General features: G+C 53.0%; 3 protein-coding genes across 3 annotated transcripts; 2 read left to right on the top strand and 1 right to left on the bottom strand.

Annotated features, from left to right (window-relative positions):
- Nucleotides 1-955: 955 nt before the first annotated feature.
- On the top strand, nucleotides 956-5,166 carry KRP23_11073 (ABC transporter C family member 2; the record flags this gene model as incomplete). The annotated part of the gene is made up of 3 exons (XM_067881589.1): nucleotides 956-2,496; nucleotides 2,893-4,179; nucleotides 5,133-5,166. 3 exons carry the CDS (start codon nucleotides 956-958, stop codon nucleotides 5,164-5,166), a joined length of 2,862 nt encoding a protein of 953 aa, XP_067740884.1.
- A 127-nt stretch (nucleotides 5,167-5,293) lies between these two features.
- Nucleotides 5,294-8,424, bottom strand: KRP23_11072 (Integrator complex subunit 7; the record flags this gene model as incomplete). The annotated part of the gene is made up of 3 exons (XM_067881588.1): nucleotides 5,294-7,867; nucleotides 7,928-8,012; nucleotides 8,084-8,424. 3 exons carry the CDS (start codon nucleotides 8,422-8,424, stop codon nucleotides 5,294-5,296), a joined length of 3,000 nt encoding a protein of 999 aa, XP_067740883.1.
- A 1,060-nt stretch (nucleotides 8,425-9,484) lies between these two features.
- On the top strand, nucleotides 9,485-13,534 carry KRP23_11071 (ABC transporter C family member 9; the record flags this gene model as incomplete). The annotated part of the gene is made up of 3 exons (XM_067881587.1): nucleotides 9,485-10,870; nucleotides 11,243-12,444; nucleotides 13,402-13,534. The coding sequence occupies 3 exons, from the start codon at nucleotides 9,485-9,487 to the stop codon at nucleotides 13,532-13,534; spliced, it is 2,721 nt and encodes a 906-aa protein (XP_067740882.1).
- Between the last annotated feature and the right edge of the window lie 1,781 nt (nucleotides 13,535-15,315).

Raw genomic sequence — 15,315 nt, 5'->3', positions numbered from 1 at the left:
TTCAGCGTTGTCAACGATAGTGTTTGGCGATTGTCCCAGTGGTGGCGATGACAGCTCCATCGGATGCAATCGTATGACGAACGTTCCACCAGCGCTGCCGGACGGGATTACAGTCAAGACATATCTGGAGAGCAACTTCGGGATGAAGCACGACGATATCTGGAGAAACTGCGGGGTCCTGCTCGCTTTTGTTGCCTTCGTCCGCGTGTTGACACTGCTGGCCATGCGTTTCCTCAATTTCCAGAAGAAGTGAGCCAGCTTTGATGGTTTACCCGCTACATGTTGCAATCGTACATCTAGCTGCATTACTCATGAAATCCGGGCAAACATCAGCTGCATTGCTCTGGGCTACCGTCTTACCCCGCATATTAGACATGCTCTAAACAAATACAGCATTGCTCATGTTTTATATTCGTTTATAACGCCTACAGTATAGGCTACAGATTGACCATTTGTTTTGGTAGCCTACAAGATTCTTGTCTATTCAAGCGTAGAATGGCGATCGAAGTGTACGAACAAAACCTAGTGCTTTCAGAAGCACCGCTATGTGCAAAAAACGGTAGTGAAAAACACGTAGAGTGGTCCGCAAAACTTTTCGGCCGCACGTGCTTTTGGCTTCTGTCGGATGGCAAGTTAGGGCACTCTCACCTCTTGCAATCTAAAACCACGTAGCAGAAAAATAGAAGAAGCGCCGCGAAGTGAGCGATACTAGGCAAGTGCGTAGTCGTAAGTGCTTGTTTGGCCATGGTCGGGGACGTTGAGATGGCAGAGTGCGCGTCCTGCTCGATATTACATTACTCTAGTCGGGATCCTAGCTACCTGTATTTATTTGCCCGCAGTTTGTGTGCATTTTATGTGGTAACCCTGATTTGCAATCCACTTCAACTTGATCAGTCGAGATCCGATCGAAGCCGTCTCATTCGGCAATTTGCTTCGTGGCACGCACTGCTCCGCTATGGCATCCGCACCATGGCGCAACTATTCCACGTTCCAAGACAACAGCAGCAAGCGCCACCCTCCCGCTCACCCTCAGAGCTCTGCCAGTTTCTTGTCCAGGATCTTCCTGTCGTGGGTCAGGCCTCTGATGCTCCAAGCACACAGACAACAACTCGACGCCAGTGATGTGTGGCCGCTACGCCCCTCCATCCAAGCGAATGCTATCATCCAGAGGTTCCAGAGACCACTAAACGACCAGAACCAGTCCCTCCCCAGAGCTTTCGCCCGCGTTTTCGGCTTCCAGTTCTTCCTCACGGGGCTGACAATGTTCGTGTCAATGTTGTGCAACTTAGTGGGACCCATGGCACTTAACCGAGTAGTTTCCGCGCTGTCGAATACTAAAACAGAGGAGGAGAACGTGATGAGGACTGCAGCAGTGTGGGTCGGGCTCGTGTTCGTTGCTCAAGTGGTGCAGGCGATGGCCGACTGCTACACGGGCCTGCAGAACGAGGTCACGGCTATCCAGTGCATCAGTTTATTGAAGACTTTGCTGTACCGGAAGATGATGAAGTTGAGCGCAAGTTCCCGCAAGAAAAAATCGACGGGGGAACTCACCAACATGTACACGGCAGATTGTGAGTCGCTGGTGCGCACAGCGCTCGTGGTGCATCAAATGTGGCTCATCCCGTTGCAAATCGTCGTGGTTAGCTACATGCTGGTCCGCGTGCTGAATGTTGCGGCGTTTGCTGGGATTGCAGTGATCGTGTTGATGTTGTGGCTTAACCATTTGGTGTCTGAAAAGATGCACACGCTGCAACGGGAGCTGAGACGCAACAAGGACAAGAGGATGAAGAAGGTGACGGAGGCGTTCAAGGCAGTGGGGATCATCAAGTTGAATGCCTGGGAGGACCCTATTTCGGCGAGGATCAACGCAGCACGAGAAACCGAGCTGCACTCGCTACTTCGAATGCGGATTATGACGTCATTGAGCATCGTGCTCTTATGGGGAATGCCGGTCTTCATCAGTATTGCTGCGTTCGGTACATTTTCGGTCGTGCTACACCGAGACCTTACGCCAGCGATTGTGTTCACGAGTCTCGCGCTGTTCCTGTTGATCCAGGCACCACTTCGCAGCATCACATTCATCATCTCGATGATTATCCAGTGCAACGTCGCGCTTGAGCGGATTTCGTCTTTCTTGCACATGCCCGAATTGGACGCGAGCAGTGTCGTGTCGATCAATGGCTCCTATGTCGACAGATTTATCGCGAAAGATGTGATTGTCGCTGTGGAAGACGGCGAGTTCGCGTGGGACAAAGATGGCTTGTCGCTCTTGACAAATGTGAATCTCGAAGTGAAGACCGGCGATTTCTTGGTGATTCAAGGAACGGTGGGCTGCGGGAAGTCCTCTTTGTGCTCTGCACTGCTTGGCGAAATGGAGAAACGCAAAGGAACAGTATTTGTGGGTGGTAGCGTGGCATATTGCTCACAGCAGCCGTGGATACAGAATATGACAGTGAGGGATAACATCCTGTTTGGTCGTCCGTTTGAACGCAAGAGGTACGACAAGATCATGGATGCTTGTGCTCTGTCAAGTGATCTTCAATCATTGCCAGCCAGTGATCTCACCGAGATTGGAGAGCGGGGAATCAATTTGTCGGGAGGCCAACAAGCGCGTATTGCACTGGCGCGTGCTTGCTACAGCAATGCAAACATTTATATACTGGACTCACCGCTGTCGGCTGTAGATGCGATCGTGCAGAACGAGATTTTCCAAAAGTGCTTGCTTGGGCTGCTCCGGCATAAGACAGTCATTTTGATCACTCACAACCCCGAGATCATTGCATCGAGCCACATTACGCGTGCGGTAACAGTTGACGAAGTGGGTACCGTTGTGGAGACACATTACAATGGAAGCCAACTAGAGTTTGAGCCACTCGTTTCTCCCATGGGCAGAGATTCGTACGCTCTCTCAGCCTTTGGAGGTAGTGACGTGACCACACAAGTCAGCACGAGTGATAGCACAGGGTCGGAGGAGGCAGTCAACGAATTCAGTGACGAAGCCGCACTTGCCTCCCCAGTTAAAGGAAGTCTTCACCCCCTCATGACAAAATCGTTGAGCTTCTCGGGCGTCCGCGATGATGAGAGAGGCAGACTTATTCAAGACGAAGAGCGATCGGATGGCCGAGTTTCTCGTCACGTGTTTGAGGCCTATTACTACGCAGTAGGTGGCCTACCTATCGTGGCCGCCATTCTTTTCTCGCAAATGCTGTGGCAAGCGCTCCAGATCAGCAGCGATTTTTGGTTGAGCAGCTGGTCCAATGATGCAGCTACACTCGGAAAAGAGGCCGCAAGCGCGAATGCCCATACGGCTTACCGACTGGGTGTGTACGCCAGCCTCGGACTATTGGCAGCGTTTATGGTATTTGGGAGGACTGTGATCGTCACGATCTATGGCATCCGTGCAGCTAGGAGTTTGTTCGACCGGATGACACACTCTCTCATGCACGCGCCCATGCGTTTCTTCGACGCAAATCCGATTGGACGTGTGTTGACTCGCTATGGCGGTGACGTTGCTGCAGTGGACGTACAAATTCCTTTCATGTTTGGCACACTTGTGGCGAACGCGTTCTCGGTTGGCTGTAGCCTGGCCACGGCCGCCTTCTTGATTCAATGGAAAGGATTGATGCTGCTTCCAGTTATCGCCGTGTACTTGGCGGTCGGCAGCTTCTACATCTCTCCTGCACGAGAATTACAGCGCTTGTCCAAGACTACACAAGCCCCAGTTCTAAATCACATGTCCGAGTCTGTCGACGGTGCGTCAGTCGTTCGTGCCTTCGGACAAGTCGAGCGCTTTTTCGAGACTAGCAGTGCGAAGCTCGACGCAAACCACAAGATTTGGTACGCACAAGTGTACGTTTCACAGTGGTTTTCACTGCGCATCCAACTTGTGGGTAGTTTGCTGCTGCTAGTGGTTACGTCTTCTCTCGTACTGCTTCATCGTCAGCTCAATGCCGCGATCATCGGCTTGGCATTTTCGTACTCGCTGAAAATTGCGGCTAATTTGGAGGGTATTATTCGATCACTGACTCGCATCGAGACGGTGATGATAAGCCCTGAGCGGATGCAGGAATACATTGACATCGAACAAGAAGCTCCTGGCCGCGTTAAAATGATGGATCCATCTGCCCAGCTGGATTGGCCGTCCATCGGATCTATTGCCTTCGACAAGGTTTCGTTCCGGTACAAGCAAAATGGAGAGCTGGTTCTACGCAACTTGAGCTTCACCGTTAATGGTGGCCAGAAAATCGGAATCGTTGGACGCACCGGAGCCGGCAAGTCAAGCCTAACTATGGCTCTGTTTCGAATCAGCGAGCTGGCTTCGGGTAGTATTTCGATCGATGGCGTTGACGTCGGACGAATTGGTCTGAAGTCGCTCCGTGAAAAATTGTCGATCATCCCGCAAACCCCGGTACTCTTCAAAGGGCCGCTGCGTGAATACCTTGATCCATTTGATGAGTTTGAGGACGAACGGCTATGGGAGTCGATTCGTGAGGTTGGCTTGGACGAGCGCGTTGCTGAAGACGAGAGTAAATTGATGATCGTAGAAGAGAATGGCGAAAATTTCAGCGTCGGTGAGCGGCAAATGTTGTGCATGGCTCGAGCGTTGCTCCGCCACTCGCGTATCGTAATCTTCGACGAGGCGACCGCTGCAATCGATCACGAGACGGATCAAAAGTTACAACGCGTGATCCGAACAGCATTCGCAAACTCGACGGTGCTCACTATTGCTCATCGGCTGGACACCATCCTAGACTTTGACAGGATTTTAGTTCTTGATGGGGGCCGCCTAGTCGAGTTCGCGTCCCCAGCAGAGCTGGTGAGCAAAGGCCAAGGTCACTTTTTCGAGCTTATGCGCGAAGGTGGGTACTTGGATCGGTTCAAACAACAGGGAAATGTCAAGGTGGCCAGCGTCGCGTAAGACCGAGCTACCGCCGATGAATATTTCAACTCTGCGAACGCCACGAAGATGTCCAAGAACGCTCGGGCGTATGTAAACTGCTCAGTGGCTCTTGTTTGTTCCTCCTGTCCTAGATCAGAAGCCTTTGAAGTAGCAAATTATCACTGGCGGTGGTAAGGAAGTCAATTCGTATAACAGCTAAGCGGTTGCTTTTCTTGTTCTGCAACACGAGAAGAGACTTCACTCACGACATACAAGATGGAATCTGATAGTGTAGATCGGGTCATGTTTTCAAAGAACTGGATCGCGCAGCACCCTCCTCAGTCAACAAAACGCAGGCGACTTGTTGCACCGGTTTATCCATCTGCTTTCACACCTCTACATGCTTTAGAACTCTCAGTACACGATGAAGCCTCGTCGGCACCCCGTAGCTGCCAAGGGCCATCTCTCGCCTTGACAATCGACCAGTGCAAGTTTCGCCACCAACACAAACGAGCCCTTAAGAGTCAAACTGGTCGCCTTAACATGCACTGGCGTCTCGAAGGGCAGGTAGACCATCACCTGACCATCTTCTTCAACTGCTTCTGCCTCAATCACTTGACCCCACGCCACCGGCAGATTTACGATCGATCGATGCTGCACAACTTTTTCCTTTGTTGATCCATCAGCGAGTTCGTAAATGGACGAGCCAGAGTTCACACTGCTGGTCCCAGCACCAGCCAAACACACGAGCACTTCAGCCTCGATTGCTTCCGCTCGCTCCCGCCAGTAACGTTGTGCGCTACGTGATAGCGCTAGTGCACCCTTCAGTACACTTGTAAAGTCCGTGCCCAATGAGACGCCTAGTTGAGACCGTGAGCGTGGCTTCGCCGTGAACGCCGTGTTCTCAGCGTAGGTCAGGAAACCTGCACTTGATAGCAGACGTTGTTGACTACGCAGTCGAGAACAGAAAAATAGTTTCGGCATCGGAGGAGAAACAGCACAAAGAGCAACGAGAAGTTGTTGCAGCACGCGTGCCCCTACACCGGGTTGACGACAAGGCGAGAGCTTGGCAACGCGGTCCAACTTGCCACTCACATCCTCGCCTAACACCTTCAACATTTGCAAATTCCATTGGGAACTGCTAATTGTGGACTCTCTCACTCGAGGGAAGTCAATGGAGTTTGGAGACCTAAGCAGCAGGAACCCTTCTACTGCTGACGCTAGCAAACTGCACGAGTTTGCTTGAGATTGAAGTGCATCCAGGTCACGCTGATCGGCGCCAAGTAACAAGGCACGCAGCACGCCAAATTTGTGGGCAAGGGTGCGCAATTGGTTGCTCAACTGCCCCTCCCGTCCAACTGGGTTACCGGGAGAGTTGGTAAATGCAGCTTCGCCTGCAAGTTGCTGTGCGCTCTGTAAAAGTTGTACCCACTCGAGTCGAAGTGCAACTAAATGGAGCTGTAGATCAAAGCGAAAACTTGATGTGCGTGCTGCTTGAAGATACATTCTCGTGCGCGCCAGCGACTGAAGACTTTCCAAGTGCACTGCTCGATCTTTTGAAATGCGTGACTCGGCTTCGCACAGCGTCTGTAAAGCATGCAACCACCCACCAAAACATTCGCTATCCGCCTTCGCTGCAATCACCTCCATCAGCTGCGTAGCCAGGGTGAAACGACCACGCAGAATCGCGAGCTTCGCCATCTCATATCGATCAGCGTGCGTCTCGTAGTGGTCGGAACTGAGAAGTTGCCGCTCGAAGTCGACAGTAGTGGGGTTTGCTACTTGGCCATCGTCACTGCTAGGCAACGTCATGTCCTGGGTCCAGAGGAAAAACGTAGCAGCAACTGCGCGCAATCGCTGTGCATCTGTGCACCCAACAGTTGATATTTCCTTCAGTAGCATTGGGAGCTGTTTGCGAATCATGTCGACACTAGGTGGTCGAAGCTGAGCTCCAAGTACCCTGAAGACGATTGTTCTCCGGAGCTTATAACCTTCAGTGTTGCTTTCTATTGGTACTGCGAGCAGCTCCACCAACCTTGAAGCAACATGCGTTGCGAGCAGCTCAGGAAATTCTTGGCTTAACTGAGCAATCGCATCCAGCGCGTAATTCCAAGTGTTCTTGGCAGCGACAGCAGCACGTGGGTGCAGCAGTTGAAATAGCTCATCAAGACCATGCTCTGGTGATTTCGTTCCAGCAAGTGCAAGCTTCTGGCGAGCAATATTTGCGATGATTAAAGTGTAGGTCTTTCCGAAGCGCACGTCGGTGGTAGTAGAGAGCCACGTCTGGGACCTCTTGAGAAATGCTTCAGCCTTTTCTCCCAAATCTTGGACAACGGACGACCACTTTTCAAGAAGAAGCAAAGCCGACAACTTGAGCCGCATCTGCGTTCGGCCTGGCCCCGTATGCGAACCTCGCACCCGCGAGAACACGCCTTCCAGTACGGTTCTAATCTGTCCATCCTCGCCACCACTCGTAATAAGTTGCTGCGTAGACAGCAGAGCAAAATTCCGCACAACAGCACGGGGGTCGTGGTCAAGCACGTGATGAAGTAATTGGCCATGCATCGATAGTAAAGCGCCGGGGTAAGCTGCGGTCAGCGTCGCCATACCACGAACACTAGCCACTGCACTTTTGTCATCAGTGAGACGCTCATACAACTCCGCGCAGTGTGTCCACGCCCGTTGCGCTTCCGCAGAAGTCGACACCGCATCCGCCACCAAACAACACGAAGTGGCCGATTTCGACTCCAAAGCCAACACCAGCACGTCCTTCCGAAACGAAGGCGAAAGTGGCAGGAATGCACGCGCTGCTTCAATTGCAGCCGAACGTTCATCACGATCTTCAGCAGAAATTTTCTTCACAATATGCTGCTGTACCACCGAATCCTGCGCAATCAGTGACGGCATCGTCGCCAGCAGCTGCAGTGTCAATGTCCGCGCCGTAACACTGGTCGCGTGCATCATCGGCCCCGACAAGTGGGCCAGTAGCTACAAAAATCACAATAAGTCAAATATCACTCTACCTATTTCACCAGATCCAGCACAGACCTTGGAGGGGTCGTTCACTTGAGCCACGTGTGCTTTCGCACGCTGGAAAGCCTTCAAGATGGCGCTTCGAACAATGTCGTTTTCACTACAAAGAAAATCACAAAAAATCAGTCTCGTTCTAACCTCCGCCCTCGTCGTTCTACCTTCCCGCCCTACCTTGAAGCGAAATGTTCGGCCATTTTGGTGAAAACTGCGGCTAGAAAGTCCGGCCACGCGAACGATTCTACCGTGAACAGTCGCGGGTAGAACAAGAAACACTCGGCCAATGAGCCGCTTACGGCGTCGCCCACGGCGTTGGCCTGCAGCTGCAGCGCCTTGACCTGCACCTCTAGCTGGGCGAACTCCCGCAGGTGGAGGTCGGTGGGGGCGGCCTCCACGCGGAGCGGGCTCAGCGCCAAGGGGAACTGGTCGTTGGGTGCCGCGTGCTGCGAGTCCGCCGCCGGGTCCCCGTGGAACACGCGGTAGTGCGCGTGGGGCACCACGAAGCCGGCCAGCATGGTGATGGAGTTGGCGTGCGCGGACGATTGTATGGGAAACGCGTTTTGACCAATAGCAATCGTTATTGAGATTATAGAGCAGGGATTGGATGGAAATGGAGTTGTTTTGACCAATTATAGAAGTGAAAGTGTAGCCATACCATGGGTATGCATTTTCACTTGAGCTGGCGTCGTGGTGCAGCTTGGTTCGCTTTGGAATCTCGCTGCTCATGGGACTGCTAACCACCATCACATATTTGGGTATCGACTACAGTACAACTCGTACGCGGAAGTCAACTCGCGAATGGGATTTGTGTTTTCGGGTTGTAATTTTAGCCAACAGCACCATAGAATGCATGCCGATGCATGAATGTGCCGCCAGCGTTGCCCTATGGACAAGACATAGCTGAAGGTTGCTTTCTCTATGAATCACTGCGAGATCAAACTACGGGGTCCAGCGCCATCAGGCCATCAGCCAAGTTTACCTTTTTCTGGAAGCGTCAAAGAAGGATGCAGCAAGTTAAATTTCGTAATGGTGTTGAGCAGTATGCACGTCATGTGTTGCACTGTGCTGTCAGCACAGGATCTCCTTGCACTGCAAAGCTTACCTGTGGATACCCTTGCACGCGGAATGTCGGTTGGTACGCGTGGCTTCCGCCAGTTATAGATAGTCGCGAGTCACGCGATCAGCACCGCAGCGAGCATCGTGATGAACACTGCGAAAGACTCACCGCCATTCAATTCACACAGCGTCCCTCTTATCGGAGACAGACCGGGCTGTAATCAAAGTGTTCGCTTGATGACACATACACTCATCACCAAGCACCAAAGTCTCGGGTGAAAGCTGGACCAACTGAGACTGAGACCACCACCACCTCCGCACCGCCAGTACACATTTCAATCTTACCCAAGTACCAGTCCACAGCCCCACTTGGTTCCGATCACCTGTTCTTCACTTTGAGGTCAAAGGCGTCACTTGTTGGTGTATGACCATCACTCCTGCCTCTTATCACGAATCCGCTCACTTCACTTTTCTCTTCATTCCGCAATTGACCGCGTAGGGCTCAAGTCGAGTCTCACGATGGCAGCGTCGGAGCTGCTTCCCCTCAAGTCCTACGACACCTTCGACCACTCCATCTCCAAGCGCGGGGCCAGTCCGCACCCTCAGGATGCCGCCGGCTGCTTGTCGCGGCTGCTTTTGGACTGGGTGAAGCCACTCATGGCCTTGGGGCAGCGCAAGCAGCTCGACGCCGACGACGTGTGGCCGCTTCGCTGGGAGTTGCAGGCCAACACGGCGTCCTATCACTTCTCCAGCGTCTTCGAGGCCTCCCAATCCATGTACAAGGCCGCAGCCGTGTGCTTTGGACGCCGCATCGTCCTCACAGGCGCCGCGTTCCTCGTGTCCATGCTCTGCAACTTGCTGGGCCCCGTAGTGCTCCGCCAAGTGGTTTCCAGTCTCTCAGCACTTGCGGAAGAAGACCCAGAAGACGAGACTCCAGCGTTGCAAAGCATCTGTCTCTGGGTAGTCGCCCTCTTTGCTGCTAAAGTGTTGCAAGCTCTCACGGATAACTACGGAAGGTTTTACTCGGAAGTCATCGCTATTAAGCTCGTGGCGTCCGTCAAGACGCTCATGTTCAGGAAAACGTTGAGGTTGAACGCCGAAGCTCGGCGGGACAAATCCACAGGAGCTATTACCAACATGTACACGTCCGACAGCGACGCCATTCTGGACACGGCGTTCTTGATTCATCAGCTGTGGCTCATCCCGCTGCAGATTGCTATTGTGAGCTACATGCTGTACGATGTGCTGGGTGTTGCGGCTTTGGCAGGTGTGAGCGTGATCGTCGTGATGCTGGGCATCAATCATCTCATCTCGCGCTGCATGTTTTCGGTCCAGCGAGTGTACCGACGGAGCAAAGACGTGAGGATGAAGAAGGTGACGGAGGTGTTCAAGGCGGTGGAGATTGTCAAATTCAACGCATGGGAGGATCGGCTACTTGGCCAGATTAAGCAGGCACGCGCGACTGAGATGAAGGTTTTGTTCAAGCGACGACTTCTTGCGTGTCTGAGTGTCGTTATGCTGTGGGGAATGCCGGTGTTCATCAGCGTTGCGTCGTTCGGAGTGTACACTGGTGTGATGCATCGGAGTCTGACTCCTTCGATTGTCTTCACTAGTATCGCGCTCTTCCAGCTAATTCAAGGACCACTTCGTATGATCACCAACATTTTGCCAATGCTCGTCCAGTCGAAAGTAGCGTTGGAGAGAATTGCAGCATTCCTCGAGATGCCTGAATTGGAGGACGACAATGTCATGACGGCTGACCATCCGTTGAGCGAAAAATACGTCATCAAGAAGGTGATTGTTGCAGTAAAAGATGGCGAATTTGGCTGGGATCACGAGACAACGCTTCTGAGGAATGTGAATCTCGAAGTGAGGGATGGAGACTTTTTGGTATTGCACGGCCCGGTAGGATGTGGCAAGTCCTCGCTGTGCTCTGCACTCCTCGGTGAAATGGTAAAACACAGCGGAACGGTGTTTGTGGGTGGTAGCGTGGCGTACTGTTCACAGCAGCCGTGGATTCAGAATATGACAGTCCGAGAAAACATTTTGTTTGGACTTCTCTACGATCGCAAGAAGTACGAGAAGGTGCTGGAGGCTTGCGCACTGATGGCGGATCTTCAGACGCTGCCAGCGGGAGACGCTACTGAAATTGGCGAGCGCGGTATCAATTTGTCAGGAGGTCAGAAGGCGCGCATTGCTTTGGCGCGTGCTTGTTACAGCGATGCAAGCGTGTATCTTCTTGACTCCCCTTTATCGGCTGTGGACGCAATTGTGCAGAACGAGATTTTCCAGAAGTGCATGCTGGGACTCCTCAGGAACAAGACTGTCATACTTGTGACGCACAACCCCGAAATTATTGAGTCACCGCGCATTTCGCGAGCGGTGACTATCGATGATCTGGGAGCCCTGGTGGAAACGCACCATGTGGATAATCCAATCGAAAGTGAAGCGCTCGTCTCTCCCTTTGCTGCGCATTCTTATGGGTCGGTCACCTTCGAATCTAGCTGTATCGATGGCGAAGGGGAGAACGACCACGGTAACAATGAGAGTGATGTCCTCCTCGGTAAAGAAGAGTGCACAGACGATGAAAGCGACCGTGGTAACATCGTGGATCTTGCTGAAGAAACAAGTGAGTGTGACAACGAGATGGCCCTGATCTCTCCGTGCGCTCCCTGTCCAGGAGCAAAGCCGAGAGTGTTTTCATCAGCTGCCATTGACCATACCACCGAGCTCGAGAAACTTGGAAAACTCGTAGATGAGGAGGAACGAGTGGAGGGTCACGTTGGTAGCCACGTCTTCAACGCATATTATCGCGCCGTTGGTGGCTTTCCTATCGTTTTCCTCTTCTTGATGACTTCTGCATGCTGGCAAGCATTGCAAATTTCAAGTGACTTCTGGCTGGGCGCGTGGTCGAGTGATGGAATCAACAGTGGAGAGTCGACATCTTACCGACTTACCATCTACACAGTTCTTGGTCTTGCTTCGGCTTTGATGGTCTTCGCACGGATGTTTATGACCGCTATATACGGCTTACGTGCTGCGCGACGAATGTTCGACGCTATGACAAACGCACTCATGCATGCACCGATGCGCTTTTTCGATGCTAATCCGATCGGTCGCATTCTGACACGCTACGGCAGCGACGTGTCCGTCGTGGACGCGAATATACCACCACTATTCAGCCGAATGTCGTCTACGATTTTTTCCGTTGGATGTAGCGCTGCCACGGCCGCGATTGTAATCCGATGGAAGGGATTCCTTCTTCTACCGGTGGCGTACCTCTACTATCGCATTGGATCGTTTTACATTCGCCCAGCTCGGGAACTGCAGAGGCTGTCCAAGACAACACAAGCACCTGTGTTGAATCACCTATCCGAGGCAGTGGATGGTGGAGCAGTGATTCGTGCTTATGGCCAGGGTCATGTAAATCGCTTCCAAGTCACCAATAGTGCCAGGCTGGATGACAACAACAAGATTTGGTACGGACAGCTATGCGTTTCCCAATGGTTCTCTCTGCACATCCAACTTGTTGGTAGCCTGCTGGTACTCGTTGTCACGGCATCACTCGTGCTGCTTCGGCACCAACTCGATGCTGCTGTGATTGGCCTCGCTTTCTCGTACGCGCTGAAGGTATCGCAAAACCTCGAGAGGTTGGTGCAAGCTCTATCTCAGGTGGAACCTATGATGGTGAGCCCGGAGCGTCTTCAGGAGTACGCGGACATTATCCAGGAAGCCCCGTCGCGACTTCCATGTGATCCTTTAAAGAAGATGCATCCAGAAGCCTGGCCTTCAGTTGGCGCAGTTGAGTTTGACCACGTGAGCTTCCGATACAAAGATCAAGGCCAGCTTGTACTGCGTGACCTGAGCTTTTCAGTCCAGGGAGGCGAAAAGCTTGGTATCGTTGGTCGGACTGGTGCTGGCAAGTCCAGTTTGACGATGGCTCTCTTCCGCATCAATGAGCTCGGGTCTGGATCAATCTTGATCGACGGTGTGGATATTAGTACCATTGGTCTAATGACATTGCGTGAGAACCTCTCCATCATTCCGCAGAACCCGGTCCTGTTCAAGGGCACCCTGCGCAACTATTTAGATCCGTTCAGCGAGTTCAGCGACGATGAACTATGGAATTGTCTGCGTCAAGTGGGCCTCGGACCCCGCATTGAAGCTGAGGATGGCAGGCTTGATGGGCTTGTAGAGGAAAATGGTGAAAATTTCAGTGTGGGCGAGCGGCAGATGCTGTGTATGGTGTGTTCGCTGCTTCGAAAGTCGCGCATTGTGATTTTTGACGAGGCCACCGCCGCGGTTGACCACGCCACAGATCAAGCTTTGCAGCGAGTGATCCGTGAGGTCTTCAAGGAGTCAACAGTGCTCACGATCGCGCATCGGCTAGATACGATCCTGGACTCTGATCGCATTTTAGTCATGGATGGCGGTAGTGTCAAGGAGCTTGCAAGCCCTGCAGCGCTTGTTGAAAAGGGCTCTGGCCACTTCTTTGATTTGATGGCGGAAGGAGGATATCTGGATCGCTTCCAGGAACAGAATGCCATTGAAGCAGCCAACACGCAATAGTTCATCGACCATAACCAACATGAAAAAATTGCTGATCGTTTCGAAGTTTTTGCAGTTTTACTGGAAAATGCACTGCATCAAGCATAGAGGTGTTCAGTCGCGAACAATCAGGCCAAGCCACCCCGTCCCTTGCGAGTGCGCTGGTAATAGCGCCTTCAGCTTGGTATATTGTTTAGGTACGTATTAACACGCCATCTTGGTATTTGTCAACTTTATACTTCGATAACAACAATAATCAGGCCAAACCCGAGAACTTCTCAAAGTAGGTTAGAAAAAAATGAAGGATAACAAAAGCAACATTCATGTCACGCTTCAGCCGGTGCTCAGTGTTTTAAAATGGTCGGTTTCGGATCCATAACTCATCCAAAAATGCAGTGACACGTCAACAAGTCTCCAAGTTTAAAGAAGGTTCATTTCCTGGAGACACGAGAGGAAATGGTGTTTTACACTAATGGGTACAATAATGATGTGGAACACATATCATGTGCGAGCCACCCACTGCGAGCTCCCAGTTCAGCTTTCGACCAAGACAAGAAAGCCAAGCTAGTTTAACGGGGGTTTATCTCCACACGACACCACCATGACGGACCAAGCACCAAGGAAGACTGTCGACGCCGCCACGACCGAGGCTGGGCCTCCCACGACGAGCCCGACGCCCGTAACAGCGGCTGCTGCTACTACGACCGTAGAGGTCGTCGACGTCACGACCGATGGCGCTGCGTGGACGGCAACTCCGGCCCGCACGACGACTGATCCTCCCCCGATCCGAGCCTCCAAGCGAGTGGCGAAGCGCAAGGCGGCCCCGACGGACGCGGAGAAGGCCCAGAAGGGCAAGAAGAAGCTGGTCCGCAGCGTCGGCCTCCCCGCGCCGCAACCTGATGAGCCGACGGCCGAGGCGAGCACCGCGCGTCCGAGCACGGCACAGAGGGTTGACTCGGCGACCAAGGCGACTCCACGACAGGCGACGGAGTTCGACCTCACGAACTTCATGACGTCCTTCCAGCCCGGACTCGTCAGCGAAGCCCGATCACCTGGTCGAGCGCGCGTCGTGGCATCTGCAGCCGCACCATCGGCAGGAGTCCAAGATGAGATGCACCGTCTGCGCCAAGAAGTGGAAAGTCTGCGTAGCCAAGTTGCTGGCGTGCGTCAGTCGCTGGCCGTGCTCACCGATCCGAACGACGAAGGCGAGCTTCCAGCTGACAGCGTCCGTCAACTGTCAAGCGCCAGTTTTCCTGAACAAGCGAAGAAGGCCAAGGGCGACTACCATCCTCCACAAGCGCACGTGCTGGCGGCGACTCGCATGTTCAAGGGGCTCACTCCGACTGAAGGTAAGCCCGTGTCTCCCATGTCGTTTGTGCTAGGCTTGCGTGAGGCGGAGTGCGTGGGGTTCAAGACAAGTCCGGCCGTGCTGATGGCGATTTTCTCCGGTCGACTTGGGTCACGAGGGCTGACGATTCTTCACTTTCGTGAGGAGAACGAACAAGAAGCGCTGGAGGCCGGATCGTCCAACTGCAACTTCGCGTCGGACTTCAACCCGGCGGCCACTCTTCCGACGGCGGCCACCAGCTGCAGCGCGTACGACGACATCCTCGACGGGATCCACGGACTGACCAGGATGGGCGAGGTGATGTGGCATGACCACATGCTTCTGGTCACGGAGCGGCTCCGCGTGTTCGTCTCGAAGAACAAGTCCGCAGACCCCGCCGGTCAGCCATGTCGCGTGAAGCTCGTCCTCCTCTACGTGAACAAGTGGCTCGGCACAGCGCTCGGGCACGTTCAAG

The sequence above is a fragment of the Phytophthora ramorum genome, assembly GCF_020800215.1.
Source record: "Phytophthora ramorum isolate Pr-102 chromosome Unknown Phyram_PR-102_s0011, whole genome shotgun sequence".
NCBI classification, from domain to species: Eukaryota; Oomycota; class Peronosporomycetes; order Peronosporales; family Peronosporaceae; genus Phytophthora; species Phytophthora ramorum.
Note: the sequence above shows the minus strand (reverse complement) of the source record. Positions and strands in the feature narration are given on the sequence as shown.